The following is a 21,191-nucleotide window of genomic DNA, read 5'->3' on the forward strand; positions in this document are numbered from 1 at the left end:
AGTGAGGTACGGAAAACTCTTCCCTCTACATCCTATTTTATGCTTTTGTCCATATTCTTGGATTTAATCATCAGTTTGTCAAGCTTTCCTATTTTGCAACTGTTACTATTAACTAATAGTAACAGAAACAGTAATAGAAACTTACTGTTTCTATTAACTGTAAGAATAGAAACAATACTCATTTTATTTCCAAAGAAACAAAAACACCTTGTGGTGTGTTTATACATGAAAATGGAAAAGGAAAGGTCTTGCTCGGAATTTCTTATCAGGTATCTAGTCCTTTCAAGAAAGTAGCACTCCATCTCCATACTCAGGGCATGTTTATCTATAAATCCTATTCATGCATCTTATCTCCAACAACATGCACACAGAATACACAGTCTATTTTTTTATAATCCTGGTTTCTGACTCTCTTTTGAAACAAAAGTTGCTTCATAGTAATCACCAAAATTGCACCTCTAAGTGTGAGAAAACACATGCTTTTGATAAGCACTCATTTAGCTTTTGCATATGCACTGAGAAGCCCCCAGGCCTTTTAATGCAGTTATGCAGCCTTGAAACTGAACTTCAGAAGCTGATAACTATGTGCCATCTACCAGTAGCATATCTCACAGTGCATTCATTATGACATTCCACATGTGTTCCTTGTGAATTATGAAAAAAGGAAAAAGGGAAATCATTTCCACAAGTTTTCCTCACCAAGAAAATATTAAGTATACCTCCAAGTTAGTTTGCCCCTCTCACACGATGCCTGGTTGCCATGGGTTACCACGCTCTGTGATACGTTTATCCTGGGGGAAGAATGTTAAGATAGCAAGGAAGGGAACTACCACTGACTACAAAAGAGTAATAAATGCAAATAGATTCCTGGATAAAGTAATTTTGAAACCAAAGCAAACGCTCTAAACTTGAATTCCATTTCTTTTTCTGTTTCCCTTTTTGAGGGTGAAGTTTTACTATGGCAACTTTAGCTGTTCTAACCAGAAAATAATTTTTTTTTCTGAAACTTTACAATAATATATTCAGCCACAGTAATTCCTTTCTACAAAATAAACTGTTGGTTAAGCACAGGAATTTCTACATGAAATTATTTGCTCCAGAAGTTGAAGATAGATAATAATATTTTTGATACTAATGCTGATTTGTCCTTTGGGGAGTGTATCAATTATATGAGAAACAGAAATATTTGATCAGAAGGTATACAGAAGCACTTAGGGTGCTGGATCTGTTTAAAGGAAACCTAAAAATAGTGTTCTAAACTTGCAAAACAAAATACAGGCTGCCTATCCACATATCAAAAGGCTTCTCTCTATAGCTCCTGAAATAACCATTGCTGAGACAGCACTGAACTAGGAGCGTATTTTCCCCATAACATCATGTAAGTTGGTATGTTTTTGTTTTTAATCAGATTCTCATGAAGATTCTAAAATGACAGCAGGGAATTTTAAGAGTTAGAAGAGCTTTGCTTAGTTTCTAAGAGCATCTGAAGAACTGTATCTCAGAAGTAAACACTGTTAAATATTCATCATATTTATATTCAGGGACTAAAGTTGCATGCAAATTTTTCAAACTCTTGATACACATTGCCCAACTGCCCTTTAAAAAGGCTACATCAATTTATATTCTCACCACCAGTGTATCAAAATGCCCATTTAACTGAACCACTGGGGATAGTAAAGGATATGTTCAGACTGACAGGTTAATATTTCTTTTATTTTGCCAAATCCTTCTATTTAATTCCAGAGTCACAAAACATTCTCTATAAAGGGTCAGGTGGTGAATATTTTAGGCTTCTAGGGCCATGGGGTCACAAAGAGTCGGACACGACTGAGTGACTTCACTTTCACTTTTCACTTTCATGCATTGGAGAAGGAAATGGCACCCCACTCCAGTGTTCTTGCCTGGAGAATCCCAGGGATGGGGGGGGGCCTGGTGGGCTGCCGTCTATGGGGTCACACAGAGTCGGACATGACTGAAGCAACTTAGCAGCAGCAATAGCAGGGCCATACAGTCTATGGCAAGTAACCAATCTGTTGCAAAAGAAGCTGAAGCCAATTTGTAAACAAATGGTCAGGCTGTGTCCCAATAAAACTTTATTTACAAGAACAGGCAGTTGGCCAGATTTCATTCATGGGCCATTGTTTGCCAACCCCTCTCAAAATTCTCTGTAAACTAATCTTTTGGCCATTGTTAGGGGAAAAAATCTATAAGGAATTGTATGGTGTGTATGTGTGTGTTCTAATTGCACTACCTATGAACAAATTCATTCATTAACAGGACAAAAAGAAGTAAAGAGTAACTTAAAATTGACTGTAGAAAACTCTCTAACTCCAAAAATTCGTAGCAATCATCATCACCTGACCACAGCGAAAGCTCCTGTGGTTTGGTTTAGTTGCTCAGTTGTGTCCAACTCTTTGTGACCACACAGACTATGGCCCACCAGGCTCCTCTGTTCATGGGATTTCCCAGGCAAGAATACTGGAGTGGGTAGCCATTTCCTTCTCCAGGGAATCTTCCCAGCCCAAGACCTGAACCTGGGTCTCCTGCATTGCAGACAGATTCTTTACCGACTGAGCTAAGCGCTAAAACTCTTACAATACTTTAAAGTTCACAAGGCCATTTCTCATTCATTAACTCATTTGATCTTCAAACACTATGAAGCAGCTATGATTATTCCAGTTTTACAGATGGGGAAATTGAGATTTAATTTATTAGCTGAGAGATGCAAGGCCAGAAGTGACCTTGTTACTGCAGTCACTGTTTAAGTTGTACCAGCCTGAAGGTGGCCCTAGCGGTAAAGAACTCCCCTGCCAATGCAGGAGACATAAGAGACATAGGTTCAATCCCTGGGTTGGGAAGATTGCCCGGAGAAGGACATGGCAACCCACTCCAGTATTCTTGCATGGAGAATCTCATGGGCAGAGGAGCCTGGCGGCTACAGTCCATAGGGTCCCACAGGGTCAGACATGTCTGAAGCAACCCAGCACACACGCACAACCCAAAAGTCAGCACTGAAAATTCCTCCAGCAGAACACACCCAGCCAGGTGAAACTGCACGCACAGACTGCCTCTGCTTTTCAGGTAGACTGTTTGTTTTCTCTTTAAGACCTGAAGACTTTGCCAGCGGGAATGGGTGGTAATTAGGAAGATAAGAGATTGATCTTGGATTCTAGTCTGCTAATGTTTGTTTTATGCCAGCATCGTCCCTGTGGCACTCATCCAGAAAGAATGAACCAACTAAAATGTCTAGGCAAAAGCCTGGAAAATAAATTCACAAGAAAGAAAATCTATAATTAGGGAAATTGTGAAGTAAATTTGAAGATATATTCACAAATTCTGTGAATTTATATGGTAGTGAAGACAGATTCTGATAAGCCAGAGCAAAAAAGAACTGCAATATTTTTTTTTCCTTCCAAGAATAAAAGATACCACCAGCAAAGGTGCTAAAACATACTGAAACAAAGAGGTGGATCATTTTTCCTTAATTAGAGAGTCAGTGTTATTCTGTGACCACAAAGAACATTCTGCTGATTTTGACAGTTATTTTCTTCCAATCTGTGAGTCTCGGCTGCATGCACAGTCCTCAGGCAGACACGAAGCAGAGCTAGGCAGAGCCCGTGCAGTCCAGGGCATCTTCTCTTGGACCAACCGTCTGTATCTTCGCTGGTAAAGGACACTTCCATCGCACAGTTGGTAACAGCCAGACTGCTCTATGGCCACATATCTCCCTTAGTCCCTGTTGTTTTCCAGTGCTCAGGTGGGACTTTAAGAAGTCCCTTGTCAATTTTTCGCCCCTAATTTTTCACAGCTTTTGAATTCAGCTTGCTGCTTCCCTGGTGGCTCAGCGGAAAAGAATCCACTTGCAATGCAGGAGACTTGTAGGAGACACAGGTTCAATCCCTGGGTCAGAAAGATCTCCTAGAGAAGGAAATGGCAACCACTCAAGTATTCTTGCTTGAGAAATCTCATGGACAGAGAAGCCTTGCGGGCTACCGCCCATGGGTTTGCAGAGTCAGACACAACTGACAGACCAAACAGCAACAACAAAACAGCTACACACGTATCCTGATGCTGTCTCTCCTTCGAATGGATGAGGCAAGGGAGGTGGTCTTGTAAACAGCTGGCTGCTTGATGCCACATTTCCAGCTCTGCTGCACACAGATGGCTGTGACTTCAAGGCACACTTGCTTTACGGGCCATTTGCAAAGTCAGCACTGTATTTTGGAACAAGAACAAGATCAGAAACAGATTCAGCAGAATGCAGCAGAGGACTGCTAAGATTTTCCTTGAAAACACAGCCTTGAAAATGTTTGCAGAATCCTGTGCATGAGCAACTCAGGGTCCTGTGGGGAACTAATCCACAAAACGGGTTAGAAGCAAACTGGAAGGGGAAGAAGAGCAAGGTACAAGAAAGCTAGAAATCAATCTCGCAGCGGTAAAGTGACAGTGCTCACTGTGCCGTATGCAGAAATGTGGATGGACCTAGAGTCTGCCATACAGAGTGAAGTCAGGTCAGAAAAAGAAAAACAAATATCACATATTAACATATATATCTGGGATCTAGAAAAACAGTACAGACGAACCCATCTGCAAAGCGGAAATAGAGACACCGATGGAGAGAACAAATGTATGAACACCATGGGGAGGAAAAGGAGGTGGGACGAACTGGGAGATTAGGACTGACATACATATACTACTATGTATAAAATAGGTAACTAGTGAGAACCTACTGCACAGCACAGCGAACTACTCAATGCTCTGTGGTGACAAAGAGCGCATGTATGCGTATGTATAGCTGATTCCCTTTGCTCTACAGCAAGCCAAGACAACGTTGTAAAGCACCTGTACAGGTGGCATTAGTGGTAAAGAATCCACCTTCAGTGCAGGAGACGGGGGTTCAGTCCCTGGGTTTGGAAGATCCCCTGGAGGAGGAAATGGCAACCCATTCCAGTATTCTTGGCTGGAAAATTCCATGGGCAGAGGAGTCTGGTGGGCTACCGTTCATGGATTCACACGAAAAGTCAGACATGACTGAGAGATGGATACCCTAATGAAAATTTTTAAAAACACCACCAACAACAGTGCTCAAAGTGCTTTAAAGCTTCAGCTCTTTCCACTAAGTTATAGAACCTCAGTAAACGACTTCAGTTGTCTGTACTGTGTTGCCTCTATGATAAATTAAGGAAAGACAAAATGCTTTATGATGTTTGTGCAAAGATGAAAAGAGAACAAGCTTTCTAGATTGCCAAGTGTTACCCAAATGTAAGGTACTTTGACACAATTCCAGATCCTCTTAGAGATCACTAGGGACATCACAAATTATTTTTGTTCAGATCTCTGGATAACACCTAAGAGACACACTGTACCTCAACTGGCACTTCAACAGGATCCATATGAATGCCTGGCACACAGCCAGCCCACTGGCATGGAATGTGCCATAGATGGAAGCTATATTATGGGGGGAAAGAATTTGTATCTATGATTTTAGGAGTGTTGCTGTGTACTCAAAAAAGGAGCTGAAATTTTAAAATTTGATGAAAATACTTAAAAGGATAATCACTGCTCAAGTTTGTATATTTTTCACATAAAGTATTTGATTACCTTCATCTTAATGGTCCTAAAAAGAAAAAAAAAAACTAAACAAAAAACTGGTCTAAATTACACGGGGAAAAAAGTCTAGAAATGCTTTTTTTCTGACCTTTATCATATAGGATTATAATATACTTCTATTCGATTGAACCATATGTAATTGCTTTTCTTTTTAATAGGTCAGAAATACTCAAATAGCAGCAATTTCATATGGCTCGATACAATAGATCAGCAATTGAAATTGATATGATGTAAATGACCTTGCCCTCCATGAGTTCACAATTTAATAATTGTTAATATGTGTCCTCACACAATCTACTTCTTATTGCAGATTTTGTTCCAATTCATTAAGTGCTTACTTAAATAAAGCACCTTTTAAATGATTTATAAACTTATACACTTGAGAGGCAATGTTTTAAAGGAAGTAACAGTCTGTATCATTGAAAGAAATTTTTGAGAAGGAAATGGCAACGCACTCCAGTATTCTTGCCTGGAGAATCCCATGGACGGAGGAGCTTGGTGGGCTACAGTCCACGGGTCACAAAGAGTCGGACATGACTGAGCGACTTCACTTTCACTCTTAAAGGGAGCTGCTCTTTCTTTCCTTTTCTCTCTTCTCTTTTTCCTTTCAATAATAAAACTCAACCTCTGTGTTCCTCTTCATAGATCACAGCCTTGTCATTGCAAAGGGGCTTGTATAACTCAGTAAAGCTATGAGTGATGCCTTGCAGGGCCACCCAGGACCAAGATGAACAGGTCCTCGTGGAGAGTTCTGACAAAACATGGTCCCTGGGAGAAGGGAATGGCAACCCACTCCAGTATTTTTGCCTCCAGAACCTCACGAACAGTATGGAAAGGTTAAAGGATATGACACTGGAAGATGAGGCCCCCAGGTCAGAAGATGTCCAGGTCAGAAGATGCTGCTGCTGCTGCTGCTGCTCCTGCTAAGTCACTTCAGTCGTGTCCGACTCTGTGCAACCCCATAGAGGGCAGCCCACCAGGCTCCCCCATCCGTTGGATTCTCCAGGCAAGAACACGAGTGGGCCAATATGCTGCTGCTACTGCTGCTGCTAAGTCACTTCAGTAGTGTCCGACTCTGCGACCGCATAGATGGCAGCCCACTAGGCTCCGCCATCCCTGGGATTCTCCAGGCAAGAACACTGGAGTGGGTTGCCATTTCCTTCTCCAATGCATGAAAGTGAAAAGTGAAAGTGAAGTCGCTCAGTCGTGTCCAACTCTTAGCAATCTCATGGACTGCAGCCTACCAGGCTCCTCCATCCATGGGATTTTCCAGGCAAGAGTACTAGAGTGGGTTGCCGTTGCCTTCTCCGCTAGGGGAGAGTAAAGAAATAGCTCCTGAAAGAATGAAGAGGCTGGACCAAAGTGGAAAAGACGCTCAGTTGTGGATGTGTCTGGTGGTGAAAGTAAAGTCCAACATGTTAAAAAGCAGAGACATCACTTTGCTGACAAAGGTCTGCATAGTCAAAGCTATTGTTTTTTGAGCAGTCATGAACAGGTGTGAGAGTTGGATCATAAAGAAGGCTGAGCACCAAAGAACTGATGCTTTCAAATTGTGGTGTTGAAGAGTTTTTAGAATCCCTTGGACAGCAAGGAGATCAAACCAGTCAATCCTAAAGGAAATCAACCCTGAATATTTATTGGAAGGACAGATGCTGAAACTGAAGCTCCAACACTTGCCACCTGATTCAAAGAGCTGACTCATTGGAGAAGATCGTGATCCTGGGAAAGATTGAGGGCAGGAGGAGAAGCGGGCAACAGAGGATAAGATGGTTGGATGACATCATTGACTCAATGGACATGAGTTTGAGGAAACTCTGGGAGATAGTGAAGGACAGGGAAGGCTGGAGTGCTGCAGTCCATGGGGTCACAAGAGCAGGACACAATTTAGAGACTGAGTAACAACTTCTGTGTTCGTCTGGTTTGCATGCATGCGTGTGTGTGTGCGTGTGCACACGCACACATGTGTGTGCCTATGTGTGTCTGTGTGTGTGTAAGTGAGAAAGGGAGACAGGGATATATTTTAAGGAATTAAATAAGTCTAAAATCTGCAGGGTGTGCTGTAGGTTAGAGACCCAGGGAAGAGCCAGTGATGCAATTCAGGTTCAAAAGCCTTCTCCCAACAGAACGTGTTCTTGCTCAGGAGAGGTCAGTCTTCTCTTCGAGTCAGGCCTTCAGATGATTGGGTGAGGCCCACCCACACTATGGAGGGCAATCTGCTTAACTCAAAGTCCACCAATGTAAATGTTAATCTCATCTGAAAAGCCTCTCACAGAGACATCCAGAATAAGATCTGAGCACATATCTAGACACTGTGGCCCAACTAAGCTGACACATAAAATTAACAATCATATCCTCAGAACATTCTACATAATACACTGGGTACAACTATAGACAAGAGAAAAAAATACTTTATTTCCTATTGCCATTAGATTTAATTTTGTGTCAGTTATATGCAACTCTTTGCAACCCTGGTGGACCATAGCCCACCAGGCTCCTCTATCCATGGGATTCTCTAGGCAAGAATACTAGAGCGGGTTGCCATTCCCTTCTCCAGAGAATCTTCCTGATGCAGAGATCAAACCCAGGTGTTCTGCATTGCAGGTGAGTCTTTACCATCTGAGCCACCAGAAATGTAATTTTATATTTACTTTATTATAATAAAATGTGATTGTTTCTCACTGACTGCTTACGATGGGAGTTCCTTCCTTATATCCTTAGGAAGTGACCACTGTTAGAGCTGTCTCCCTTTCCAGTACTATTTCTGATGGAGAAATAGAAATACTATTTCTTTGTCCCATCTCCTTAAAACCACATGACAGATTTGCCTTCAAAATTCAAATTTATCTTTGTGAAATGTATTGCAGTTTGAGTTTTGTTTTTTTTTTTTTTACAAAATAAATTTCTGAAATTACTGATACACTGGAAAATTACTCAGCCCCTTCCTATCAAAAACTAATAGAGATTTTACTCTGTTGAACTATTTCACAAAAGAAGGAGAAAATGATCCAGAGGATATTAAATTATTTTTAAACCTATTGATCACCTTTCCCCACAAACCTCTAAATTCATTCACTCCAATGTCTCTGTTTGTTGATCTTTATAGAGTTCATTAAGAGATAAGTAGTAATAGTAAGAAGGAAAAACTCACTTTGAAGTTCATCTGCCTTTCACCCAGGAGTCCACAAGTGCTTCAGAGGCTTGGAGCACAGGCCGTGAGAGCAGCTGCAAGGCCCTCTGGGAGGAGGCAGTGGAGCCGTGATAAAGGCAAAATTAACCTTCTGGCAATTTCCCACTTTGAGGACTTAAGTCAGCGTTTAATCTCATTGGGATGTGGTTTTTTTTCTGTTAGCTTTTTAAAATTAAATTTGTCAAATACAATTCACCTAATCTTATACGTAGTTTTCTTATTAGGATATTACCATGTAAAATATATTATCATTATAAGACTATTATAAGGGCTAAAGCTCAGAAAAATAGAGCAATTATCATCCCTTATAGATCTATGGAGAGGCAGTATGGTATAATGAGGAGAGAAGGCTAATAAATTTGATTTCAAAAACCACTGGGCAGGTTCAGAACTATTTCCTTATTCACGTTCACTTTCTCCCCAGCCCTGCGTTTCTTGGAGTTTCTGCTCTGATCTTATCAGGCTTTCTCCCCTCTCTCTCTGAGGAAGGAGAAGGGACAAGTTGAGCTGTTCCCTCTCTGTGCTCAGAAGACTGACCCACAGGTATACATAAGGCCCACAGAGAGCAGTTCCCCCAATATCTTATTCCTCTAGTATCTTCTGATATTATATGTACTATATCAATACACTGTATCCCAATATTAATCTGCTTAATATGGCTTAGCCAGTTTTTCCTTCTCAATCATTCCTTTTATTCTTTTCAATAGATAGTAATAAGCCATTTTGGGGCTTTCCCAGTGACTCAGCAGCAATACAAGAGGCCCTGGTTTGATTCCTGGGTCAGCAAGATCCGCTGGAGAAGGGATAGGCTTCTTGGGCTTTTCTGGTGGCTCAGCTGGCAAAGAATCTGCCTGCAATGCGGGAGACCTGGGTTGGAGACCTGGGTTCGATCCCTGGGTTGGGAAGATCCCCTGGAGAAGGGAACAGCTACTCACTCCAGTATTCTGGCCTGGAGAATTCCAAGGACTGTATAGAGGTCACAAAAAGAGTTGGACATGACTGAGCGACTTTCACTTTCAAGCCATTTTATTTTGGGCAAGATTCATGTCTTTTGTTTCCTCTGTATCTCTGATTTTGATCTCCGCGATGCTAAACACACGGGAGGGAGGAGACATGATGATCCACTGTGTTTTCGCTTTTCAGTTTCTAGGGTAGGTGGACTAAAGTGCAAGAAAAGCCAAAAGCCCAGCTGTTTAGATCTGTGTGTTATTATGGTTTTACTGCAATGGAAAAACAAATGAAGCACAATGGCTGTTGTTTCCTAAAGACTTCACTCTGGATCTCAGACATCATAGTTTTCCAGGGCCACAAAAATAAGACCCACCCACAGGTCAGGATACAAAAGAATAAAGATAGGAATCAAGAGCTTCATAGCAGAGACTAAAGGTCTATAGGGTGCCCCATGTCTTCCCTCTCTTTCTGTGAGCTTCCCTGGGGACGTCTAACTAACCCATGACCCATCTCTCCCAGACTTCAGAGCTCCTCTGGCCCCCGTCCTGGCCCATATCTGACTAAATAGGGCAGGTATCTTATTCAACACAGGCCAATCAGATTTAGAACTGGGAAAGCCTGTGCACGGCTCCAGCTGTAATTGTTCACTCTGGAGCAAATAGTCTTCCATGCGGCAGATAGTCTACCAGGGGCACTGCAGAACAGAGACCTCTGATTCTCAGGGATGGCAAAGCCAATGAGCAGAGAGGAGAGAAGGGGAGGGAGGGGGAAAATCCCAGGTACTCCCCCCATCTCCCCACCCCGCCCCCTCACCCCCATCTGAGATCTGGCTACCTTCCCACTCTCAGTTCTAGGATCTATTCCTGCATTCTAACAAATAATCTTTTTTGTTTGGCCTGCTTGAATTGCTTTCTGTTACTTGCAATCAAGAGCGCAAGTTCATACAGCAGAGATCTATTCTGAAAGACAGGAGGAAACATAACCTGGTGCCTTTGCGGACAGATAAATTCACTATAAACATTACTTCTTTTCAGGGGAGGCTTCTGAGCCAACTTCAGCACTTGGCGTTTCAGTTACCCACACACTCCACCACTGTCCTTACCTCCGGGTTTCTTAACGTTAGAAATTCAGTAACCCTGAAGTGTGAAAATATTCTGGGCAGCACATTCTTTTCCCTCCAGCCTAGCAGATGCACCGCTGCCCTCTGAGACTGTGCTCCTTTTCCGCAGGCCATAAAAGGATCTTCATTACTCTTGGTGGGAAGAGCCACACATCACGAATGTGGAAAAGGAAAATTAGCATTAAGACATGTTACCCTCCCGTGCCTGTTAACTTTTTACTTCCTCTATTTTCATTGCTGTTTTCTTTATTCATCCTCGGTCATATACACAAAGAATTCTCACTGGCCTATCACCTATTTCTACAATTCAGTACACATTCATTTCCATTTTTATACCATCCTCCTTGGTCTTCCTTGCTGTTCCCATAGTATATACACATTTCTATAATATCGTTCTAAAATACACATTTTCAGGACTTCCCTAGTGGCATAGTGGTTAAGAATTCACCTGCCATTGTAGGGGACACAGGTTCGATCCCTGGCCCAGGAACTAGGATTTCACATACCAAAAATACACATTTTGCAAATGCCTTTTTCTGTATCTATCCCACCAAGCTGGAAACTATTTATTGGAAGAGGCAGTGCTTTATTGCTATATCCTCCATGTCTCATACATTAGCTAGAGGCAAATGTTTGATGAATGCCCACGTGCATGAGTGAGTGAATGAATAAGTGAGTGAATTAATGACTTTTGCTCCATCCAACACTTTTTCAAATTCTACTCACAGACTTTGAATACATTCTCCCTTTATTTAATTGTCAGAATAAATGAGTGGCATGCTCCTTGGCTGAGCTCCTATAATTATACCCCTTTTCCCTGGGGACTCAGACAGTAAAGAATCTGCCTGCAATGTGGGAGACCCGAGTTCAGTTCCTGAATAGTGAAGATCCCCTGGAGAAGAAAATGGAAACCCATTCCAGTATTCTTGCTTGGAAAATTCTATAGATGTAGGAGCCTGACAGGCTAGTCTAGGGGGTCGCAGAGTCAGATACAACCGAATGACTAACACTTCATTTAACACCTCATTCTTACCAAATTTCCCTAACAGAATTTCATCCATAGTCTTTTGATGTAACATCCCACCAGCTACCATTTCAATAATTCAGTTAAACACTAATCTAGCTATTGTGAAGGTATTTTGTAGATATGATTAAAGTTGTGATTAAAGATAATCAGTTGACATTTAAATGAAGGTGCTCATCCTGGAAAGCTGAGTGGGCCTGATTCAATCAGTTGAAAGACCTTGAGAGCACAGGTGAGGCTTCCAGAAGGAGAGGCAGTCCCACTCGTGGGCAGCAGCTTCAGCCTGTCCTTGAGAGTTCTGGCTTTCCTGTCCTAAGAGCCCCCACTATAGATTTTAGACTTGCCCAGTCAGCCCCACAACTGTGCAACCAATTTGATTCATGTCTCCTCCTCGTCCTGCTTCTCTTAGTGAAATCTGGGTGAATACAGAGATTACTAACAGACTATACATAGAATGGGACTCACTGGAAAAGACCCTGATGCTGGGAAAGATTGAGGGCAGGATGAGAAGGCGGCAACAGAGGATGAGATGGTTGGATGGTATCCATGGATTCAATGGACATGAGTCTGAGCAAACTCCAAGAGATAGTGAAGGACAGGGGAGCCTGGCATGCTGCAGTCCATGGGGTAGCAAAGAGTCAGACATGACTTAGCGACTGAACAACAAATACACAGAATAAAGCCATGTGTCGGCTGTCGTGTTTCACTGCCCTCATGCTTATGTTTCCTCCCCCTTCTAATCATTCATTTCAAAGATGGTCACATGGGCTGAGGGTAACTTAAGGATCTTTCAACACATCTTCTTAGGACCATAAATTTTTACATAGTCTTAAAGGAAAATAGTAAGAGTTTGCTGGATAAAACAAGAGCATATCACTAATTCAAATATAGCATAGATTCTATTTTCCTTTGGAATGTTCTGACATTTTTCTTCAATTTATATTTTTACCACCACATATACTATATTACAAAACCCTGTGACATGCCCTTTGTTAATCTAGTCAACCACAGCAGACTGTCCTGCAGGTAAAATCTTAGTGATGGTGGTGGCCTTCAGTTTCTAAAATCTTTCTTAGTCTCTGATAGTCATTATTTATTTTCCTTCATCCTATTCGCCAAAGGTCCTCCAAAAGCTTTGTATAGTGCAACAGTGAATCTACAGGCACGGGAAAGCTTATATTCTTAAAACACAATGTGCTATTCACTTCCCAAGCTATCATGCCCACTATTAAATATTTTGCTGCTTCTTCACTTTTTGGTGCCTTATACTTCTTTTTCATGAACTACATCTTCCAACTCAGATTCCACACAAGAAAAATCTCACCTTGATATAGCTCTCCTGTCTTCCTTAAGGAATAATGACTTTCCCCTTTGTATTCAGCTTGATTGTTGCAACTAAATTCACATCAAGCTTCTCTTCTCTCCAGCCACACAATCTGCATTGTGAGTCTTTCTTACCTTATGCTTTTTTCCTGTCACGCATGCCTACTCCAACTTGTACTTTTCCCCCCCAGCAACTTTATGTTTTATCCATTCTTATCTCTCTTGTCCCAAATGAAAGACCACCTTTCTATCAAGCCGCTCACTTTGGTCCCCTATTGCTGTCTCCTTCTATAAGGATTCTACACATATTTCCATCAATTGTGAAGACTCAGCTTGCTTTCTTAATTTTAAAAACATTCATTGAGCAACATTGATTGTGTATACAGCAGACAGAACACAGAGGTAGAAAAAGAGCGTCCTGTGAATTAAAGAGCTAAAAGTCAGGTAATAAGGAGGGACCTGGGCTGGGCTGACACACTGGCATTTGCTTCTAGATCTTATAAGGTCTAAAGCATCTTCACACTGCATTTAGGAATGGAGATCTTGGGCTTCCCTGATGGTCAGTGGTTAAGAATCCACCTTGCAATGTGGGGGACATGGGTTTGATCCCTGGTTGAGGAATTAAGATCCCACATGCCATGGGGCAATTAAGCCCACACATAGCAACTACAGAGTCCACACATGCCAAGAAAAGATACCAGGTGCCACAACTAAGACCTGATGTAGCCAAATAAAAACAAGTGAGGATATTTCTAAATTACACATTGAACCATTCTCCTGCTTAAAACGTTCAGTGACTGCTCATGGTCTGCAGGACGAAATCCAAACTACTTTGGAGGCCATTCATCATCTGACCCCTGACTATTACTCTTGCCTCATACGTCTATAGGCCTATATCTCTGTGTGCACACATGTGAATACACAAGCATATGTGTGCATACCTGTGCACATATATTTAGGTACAGGTGGGCAGTAATGCAATGGACTAAACATTTGTTTCCTCTCGATATTCAGATGTTGAAATCCTAATGTCATGGTATTAGAAGGTGAGACATTGGGGAACTAACTAGGTCATGAGGATAGAACTCTCATGAAAAGGACTAGTGCCCTTATAAAAGGAACACCAGAGCTCTCTCACCCTCTTTTAACTAGGGGATGACACAGCAAGATGACATCTGTCTGTGAACCAGTGATGTGCCCTTACCAGACCTCAAATCTGCCAGCATCTTGACCTCGGTTTTCCATCTCTAGAACTGTGAAATATAAATATTTGTTGCTTAAGTCACCCTTCTATAATACTTTGTTATAATAGAATAGACAGACAAGTGGGTTCAGTTCAACTCAGTCGCTCAGTTGCGTCCGACTCTTTGCGACCCCATGAACTGCAGCACACCAGGCCTCCCTGTCCATCACCAACTCCTGGAGTTCACCCAAACTCATGTCCATCAAGTCGGCGATGCCATCCAGCCATCTCATCCTCCCCCCAATCCCTCCCAGCATCAGGGTCTTTTCCAGTGAATCAACTCTTCACATGAGGTTGCCAAAATATTGGAGTTTCAGCTTCAGCATCAGTCCTTCCAATGAATGTTCAAGACTGTTTTTCTTTAGGATGGACTGGTTGGATCTCCTTGCAGTCCAAGGCACTCTTAAAGAGTCTTCTCCAACACCACTTCAAAAGCATCAATTCTTCGGCTTTCTTCACAGTCCAACTCTCACATCCATACATGACCACAGGAAAAACCATAGCCTTGACTATACGAAGCTTTGTTGGCAAAGTAATGTCTCTGCTTTTGAATATGCTATCTAGGTTGGTCATAACTTTCCTTCCAAGGAGCAAGCATCTTTTAATTTCATGGCTACAATCACCAAGTGGGTTGGGTGAGCTAAACCAGAAGCCCTAAAGGAGAACAGAAGTCCCCAATATTGGTGGGAGAGGTAGAAAACATGATAAAGATGGAAAAAGGTACATGTGGCTGTTGAAATCAGACACGAGGCAGATTTTAGACACAGGGTGAAGCAAGTGGGTCAGCATCAGAGAGGAGGGTAGAGTGGGTGCCCTTCTCCCATGGCCTGTCCTTGGGCAGGGGGTCTTGAGTCCAACCCAGGTTTGCTGGATGGCACACTCGGAGATGAGTGGTGAGCTGAGGCCCATACCATCCCTGCAGCAGGTGGTAGAAGCTGCCACTGTTCTCTGCGGGGGTGAACTCCATTCACACATATTCTGTTTCTCTGCCTTAGGCTTCAAAGGGTAGACTGAGAATAGGGATGGGAAGAGAATTTCTGGGGGCGGACGGGACAGGAAGCAGTGAAATCCTAAGTGGGTCCACGGGCACAGGACAGTAGGAAGTGGAATGCCAGTACTGTTCTTGATCTTTTTAAAAGTGTTTTTCTTGGTTTTGTTTTCGATATGGACCATTTTTAAAGTCACTGCTGAATTTGTTACAATAGTGTTTCTGTTCTATGTTTTGGTTTTTTGGTTTTTTGGTCACAAGGCATGTGAGGTCTTAGCTCCCTGACCAGGGATTGAACCTGCACCATCTGCACTGGAAGACAAATCTTTAACCACTGAACCACCAGGTAAGTCCCCTGTTCTTGATCTTAAATAGTTCCAAGGAGTGATCCTCTAGAAAATACAGTTTCCTCCATGCCCAGAGCCTGTAAGAATTCACACTGAATGGCTTCTTGACATAGAAAATGGTGTTTCTAGATCTTATTAAGTAACTGGTAGCTTTTCCAGGTATCTGATAGACACTTGGGTTGTGATCATATTGGGGGGCGGGGTGCAGAAAAATAAGAAGATAAACTGTAGGGTGTTCTGTATGGAGAGATATTATAAATCATTATATGTAGATTTAGCAGTGCTGAGGTCCATGGCATGACGAGTCAATGCAGATGGAGCTGAAATGTGTTCCATCAGACCATTTCTGTGGAGATGAGAAGTAGAGGACAGATGGTTCTGGACAAGCAGGTTTCTGAACTATGCCTTCTCAATTCAGGATTTAATTGATACATGGAATCAAAACTCAAGATTTATATTAATTGTGGAGGTGGAATTCCCCTAATGAACAGAGTGCAACTAACTCTTCTGAGTTCTGTCATCTTGGTGACGGTGTCAACTCTCACTGTGGCCAAGAAATGGGAGCAGGAACATGATGGTAGTCTATCAGCCCTTGTGAATTAACTATTCTCCCCTTTGGAATTTTGGGTGTGTCTGGCCCAAGCACATGTATCCAAATGGCTGCTGTACAAGAATGGGATTTGCCAGTCAGGGCTACCAGAAGTCCCTGTAGCCATGCTTCAGGGTCTTGAATGGCTTTTAAAGGCCAGCCAGTTTGGTAGTATGTCTACCAAACATAACCAAAATAAAGTTTCCTCCATGCCCAGAGCCTGTAAGAATTCACACTGAATGGCTTCTTGACATCAAAAATGGTGTTTCTAGATCTTCGTAAGTAACTATAGTTTTTCCAGGTACCTGACAGACACTGGGGTTGTGATCATATTCAGGGTGCAGAAAAAATAAGAAGATAAACTGTAGGGTGTTCTGTATGGCAGAACTACAGCATTTGAGTTGCAACATGTGAACTCTTTGTTCTGGCACGTGGGATCTAGTTCCCTGACAAGGGATCAAACCCAGGCCCCCTGCATTGGGAGCATGGAGCTTAGCCACTGGACCACCAGGGAAGTCCACAGGTGACTCTGACATTTGTCTCCATTGAGAAGCTATGTGTAAAAAGACAGCGAGGCATTGCAGAATGGTAGCATAGAACCCATTCAGGAATTTCTAAGCATATAGACATGCGCTTCACAGGTGTCACCCTCTGAGGCCCAGATGAGGTGGGCCTTAGAGAGACCCCTTAGGACTTGAGCTTTAAGGAGCAGATCTAAGGGATCCGAGGAGAGCTCAAACAACCCCAGGCAGAGACAACACTGAGGCCAATGGGGTGGTCAGGCAAAGGCCAGCGAGGGGAGTGTCCCGGCTTTCTGCTCCTGAGCACTGCAGATCCGGGAGCGATGCCCACGCAGAGGGCGACCAGGCTGGGTAGCAAGCTGGGTCCCCTTCACCATGGCCAGTTCATATGAAAATGGACTTAGACCTGGGAACTCACGTGCTCCTTTAACTCAGGGGTTCTCAACTCTGGCTGCACAGTAGAATGCACAATATGTGCGTGCTCAGTCATGTCCAACTCTCTGTGACCCCACAGACAGTAGCCCTCCAGGCTCCTCTGTCCCTGGGATTCTCCAGGCACGAATCTTGCAGTGGGTTGCCATTTCCTCCTGCAGAGAATCTTCCCGACCCAGGGATCAAACCTGCGTCTCCTATGTCTCCTGCATTTGCAGGTGGATTCTTTACCACTGAGCCACAGGGGAAGCTAGAATGCAGAGGGAGCTTTTAAATTTGTCAGTGTCCAGACTTCCTGTCAAGACAACTGAATAAGAAGCATCTCAGGGAGCCAAGCTGAGCTCAGGGATCTCTAGTTTTGTTCACTCTCCTCAGGGGATGCTGAGGCCATGAGGACCTATCACTTCCGTCTCAGCTCCTCACCTCAGGAGCGGGAATGCACCCGACTCCACCTCCCGAATTTCTCTCTTCAGCCCCTGTGCCCTTCAGCACAGCCATCTACCGCCCTCTGTGTGCAAGTCCATGCTCTGCTCACTCAGGCCTGTGTTTCCCAGATGCAGGCAGCAACGTAACACAACTTCCCCTGAATCAATCGATATTATTTTCCCAGAGCTGACATAGCTAATTTTCACAGAAATGATCTAATTTCAGTTTTCTTTTCTTCCTGGAATTATGTCTATTCCTTCATCTACAAAAATTTTTTTTTGAACTTCACAGTAACAAATGACAACAAAATGACATTAAGTTGAAGCCAAACTGACAGGTTTTCCCCACCAGGTCATGACTTTATCTGGGACTTGCTGATTCCACGCTAGAGTCTGCAGACACAAAGGGCAACTTTTAAAATGCTGAGATAGCAAGCTTGGTTCCTAGGATGTCGAAGGAGTTCAATAAGTGATCTAGCTTCCTTTCTTTATGAATGAAGGTCAAGATAAGAATCTACAGATACTCTGGCTTTCTTAATCCTTTAAATCCAGACATTGTTGAAAGGCACACTATAGATATACAGAGCATAGAAACATAAACATGGGTTTCCTCCAGCAAGTGACTGGTGTCTGGAGGAACAAAAAGGCCCACACGTTGCTTAATTAACTCATACTTTTCTGGAACTAGACGTCTTCTGGGCCCAGACTTTGGGCCACTCACAGCTTGGAGAAACCAACTGTCAGAGCATCCTAGCTATCTAGATTAGAATGTAAGGGTCCCTGTTCATGGAATTGGGCTGGCTACTTTCTGAGCACATATATTTATGATCTAAGATATCTGAGAGCTCTTTCCAGATGGAAGGGCATAAATTTTGGAGCAACAGTGTTCAGGAGAAAGGGAAGACACAGACAAGGAGGAATGGATGAGCTTAACTGAGGGGAATTGCTGCCACAGAGATCCTTCCTCTTAGATTCAGGAAACCCGTCTTGAGCCCAGTGGGGAGGGCAGTTAAGGCCAGAAGCTAAAGATTTTGTGTTCAAGAAAGGCTATGAAACTCCAAGAAGGAACAGTGCTGGTTTGAGGCCTAAGGACCCAAATTCTTTCCAGAATCCAGAAGAGGGATGTTCAAGAGGGTGCTGGAAAATGCTACTGCTCAATATGGATGGTGCACACATGGGCATACACAAAATGGTTGTGTTGGTATACTTACAATACATTCATTTTCCATATGTAAGGGATAAAAGTGAAAGTCGCTCAGTTGTGTCCAACTCTTTATGACCCCATGGACTGTAGCCCACCAGGCTTCTCTGTCCATGAATTTCCCAGGCAAGAATACTGGAGTGGGTTGCCATTTCCTACTCCAGGGGATCTTTCTGACCCAGGGATCAAACTTGGGTCTCCTACACTGCAGATATATATTAAGTGATACATCAATAAAAAGAAAAAAGTTAGAGGATATAAATCAAATAGTTAACAGTGTGCCGATGAGCACATGGAGCTGACTGGGAATCAGATAAGAAGCCTACTGGGCTTCCTAGTGAGTTATAGAGTCTGGGACTAAAAACAACTGTGGCTACTCAACAAGCAGGGAGAAGGCTGAGAAAGCAGCTCCTCCTTCAAGGAGGGCACATTCTCTAATGTCATTTTCACTTGTGGCCAAGGAGGACGCTAGTAAAAGAAAACCCTCTTGGAGGGAGAGCTAGAGGCCTGGGAAATTACCTCCTAGAAACAGGAGTGAGGTTCACCCAAGAGTCAGAGACTGTAGGGATGTCAGGGTTGTACCCTCAGCAGCTGCTACGTGCATCTGGATTTCCCCTTCCTGATGAGAGGCACGCATGTGGGTATCTTGATTCTGTTCCACCACTGCCTATTGTGTGGTGGGGAAGGGGGAAGATAATTTTCCCCGGACACGGGTGGGTAGATCTGTCTCTAGATCAAGAGAAGCTAGATCTGGAAATGAGGTAGAGCCTCTCATGAGATCCTGGACTTCGGGTTTGCTGTTGTGTCTGACTCTTTATAACCCTATGGACTGTAACCCACCAGGTTCCTCTGTCCATGGGATTTCCCAGGCAAGAATACTGAAGTGGGTTGCCACTTCCTCCTCCAGAGGTCTTCTTGATCCAAAGATGGAACCTGTGTTTCTGGCGTCACTTGCATTGGCAGGCAGATTCTTTACCAACTGAACCAGTAATTCCCTGAGCTGTGTCCTATCATTATCTCCCCCTTAAGAATGAATCCAGCTTTTCCGGTTATCGCGGCGTAGGGAACTATGAGCAGCAAAGTCTCCCGCGACACCCTCTACGAGGCGGTGCGGGAAGTCCTGCACGGGAACCAGCGCAAGCGCAGAAAGTTTTTGGAGACGGTGGAGCTTCAGATCAGCCTGAAGAACTATGACCCTCAAAAGGACAAACGTTTCTCGGGCACCGTCAGGCTTAAGTCCACTCCCCGCCCCAAGTTCTCCGTGTGTGTCTTGGGGGACCAGCAGCATTGTGATGAGGCCAAGGCTGTGGATATCCCCCACATGGACATCGAGGCACTGAAAAAACTCAACAAGAATAAGAAACTGGTCAAGAAGCTGGCCAAGAAATATGATGCCTTTTTGGCTTCAGAGTCTCTGATCAAGCAGATCCCCCGAATCCTGGGCCCAGGCCTGAACAAGGCTGGCAAGTTCCCTTCCTTGCTGACCCACAATGAGAACATGGTGGCCAAAGTTGATGAAGTGAAGTCCACGATCAAGTTCCAGATGAAGAAGGTGCTGTGTCTGGCAGTGGCTGTTGGCCACGTGAAGATGACAGATGATGAGCTTGTGTACAACATCCACTTAGCTGTCAACTTCCTGGTATCATTGCTCAAGAAAAATTGGCAGAACGTCAGGGCCTTGTACATTAAGAGCACCATGGGCAAGCCCCAGCGTCTGTACTAAGGCACAGCTTAATAAACCATACTAAACCATCAAAAAAAAAAAAAGAATGAATCCACCTTCAAGTGGATGGTGACTGCAGCCATGAAATTAGAAGACAATTGCTTCTTGGAAGGAAAGCTATGACATACCTAGACAGGGTATTAAAAAGCAAAGACATCGCTTTGCCGACAAAGATTCATATAGTCAAAGCTATGGTCTTTCCAGAAGTCGTGTACAGATAAGAGAGTTGGACCATAAAGAAGGCTGAGTATCAAAGAATTCATGCTTTTGAACTGTGGTGCTGGAGAAGACTCTTGACAGTCCCTTAGACAACAAGATCAAACTAGTCAACCTTGAAAGAAATGAATATTCAATGGAAGGACTGATGCTGAAGTGCCAATACACTGGCCACCTGATGTGAAGAGTGGACTCACTGGGAAAGACCCTGATGCTGGGAAAGATTGAGGGCAGGAGGAGAAGGGGACAACAGAGGATGAGATGGCTGGATGGCATCACTGACTCGATGGA

General features: G+C 43.3%; 2 protein-coding genes across 3 annotated transcripts in view; one reads left to right on the forward strand and one right to left on the reverse strand.

Annotated features, from left to right (window-relative positions):
* The window catches only part of RASGEF1B (RasGEF domain family member 1B), a 667,380-nt gene that overhangs the window by 373,284 nt on the left and 272,905 nt on the right, over positions 1–21,191 (reverse strand). The window lies entirely within an intron of this gene.
* LOC138442931 (large ribosomal subunit protein uL1) lies at positions 20,006–20,724 on the forward strand. Its single transcript, XM_069595046.2, has one exon. It carries the CDS (start codon positions 20,031–20,033, stop codon positions 20,682–20,684), a length of 654 nt encoding a protein of 217 aa, XP_069451147.1. The 5' UTR covers positions 20,006–20,030; the 3' UTR covers positions 20,685–20,724.

This window comes from Ovis canadensis, chromosome 6, assembly GCF_042477335.2.
Source record: "Ovis canadensis isolate MfBH-ARS-UI-01 breed Bighorn chromosome 6, ARS-UI_OviCan_v2, whole genome shotgun sequence".
In the NCBI taxonomy this organism is placed as follows: domain Eukaryota; kingdom Metazoa; phylum Chordata; class Mammalia; order Artiodactyla; family Bovidae; genus Ovis; species Ovis canadensis.

Excerpts from the sequence above, each read along its gene's own strand:
- LOC138442931 (XM_069595046.2), top strand. The coding sequence starts at position 20,031 with ATGAGCAGCAAAGTCTCCCGCGACACCCTCTACGAGGCGGTGCGGGAA.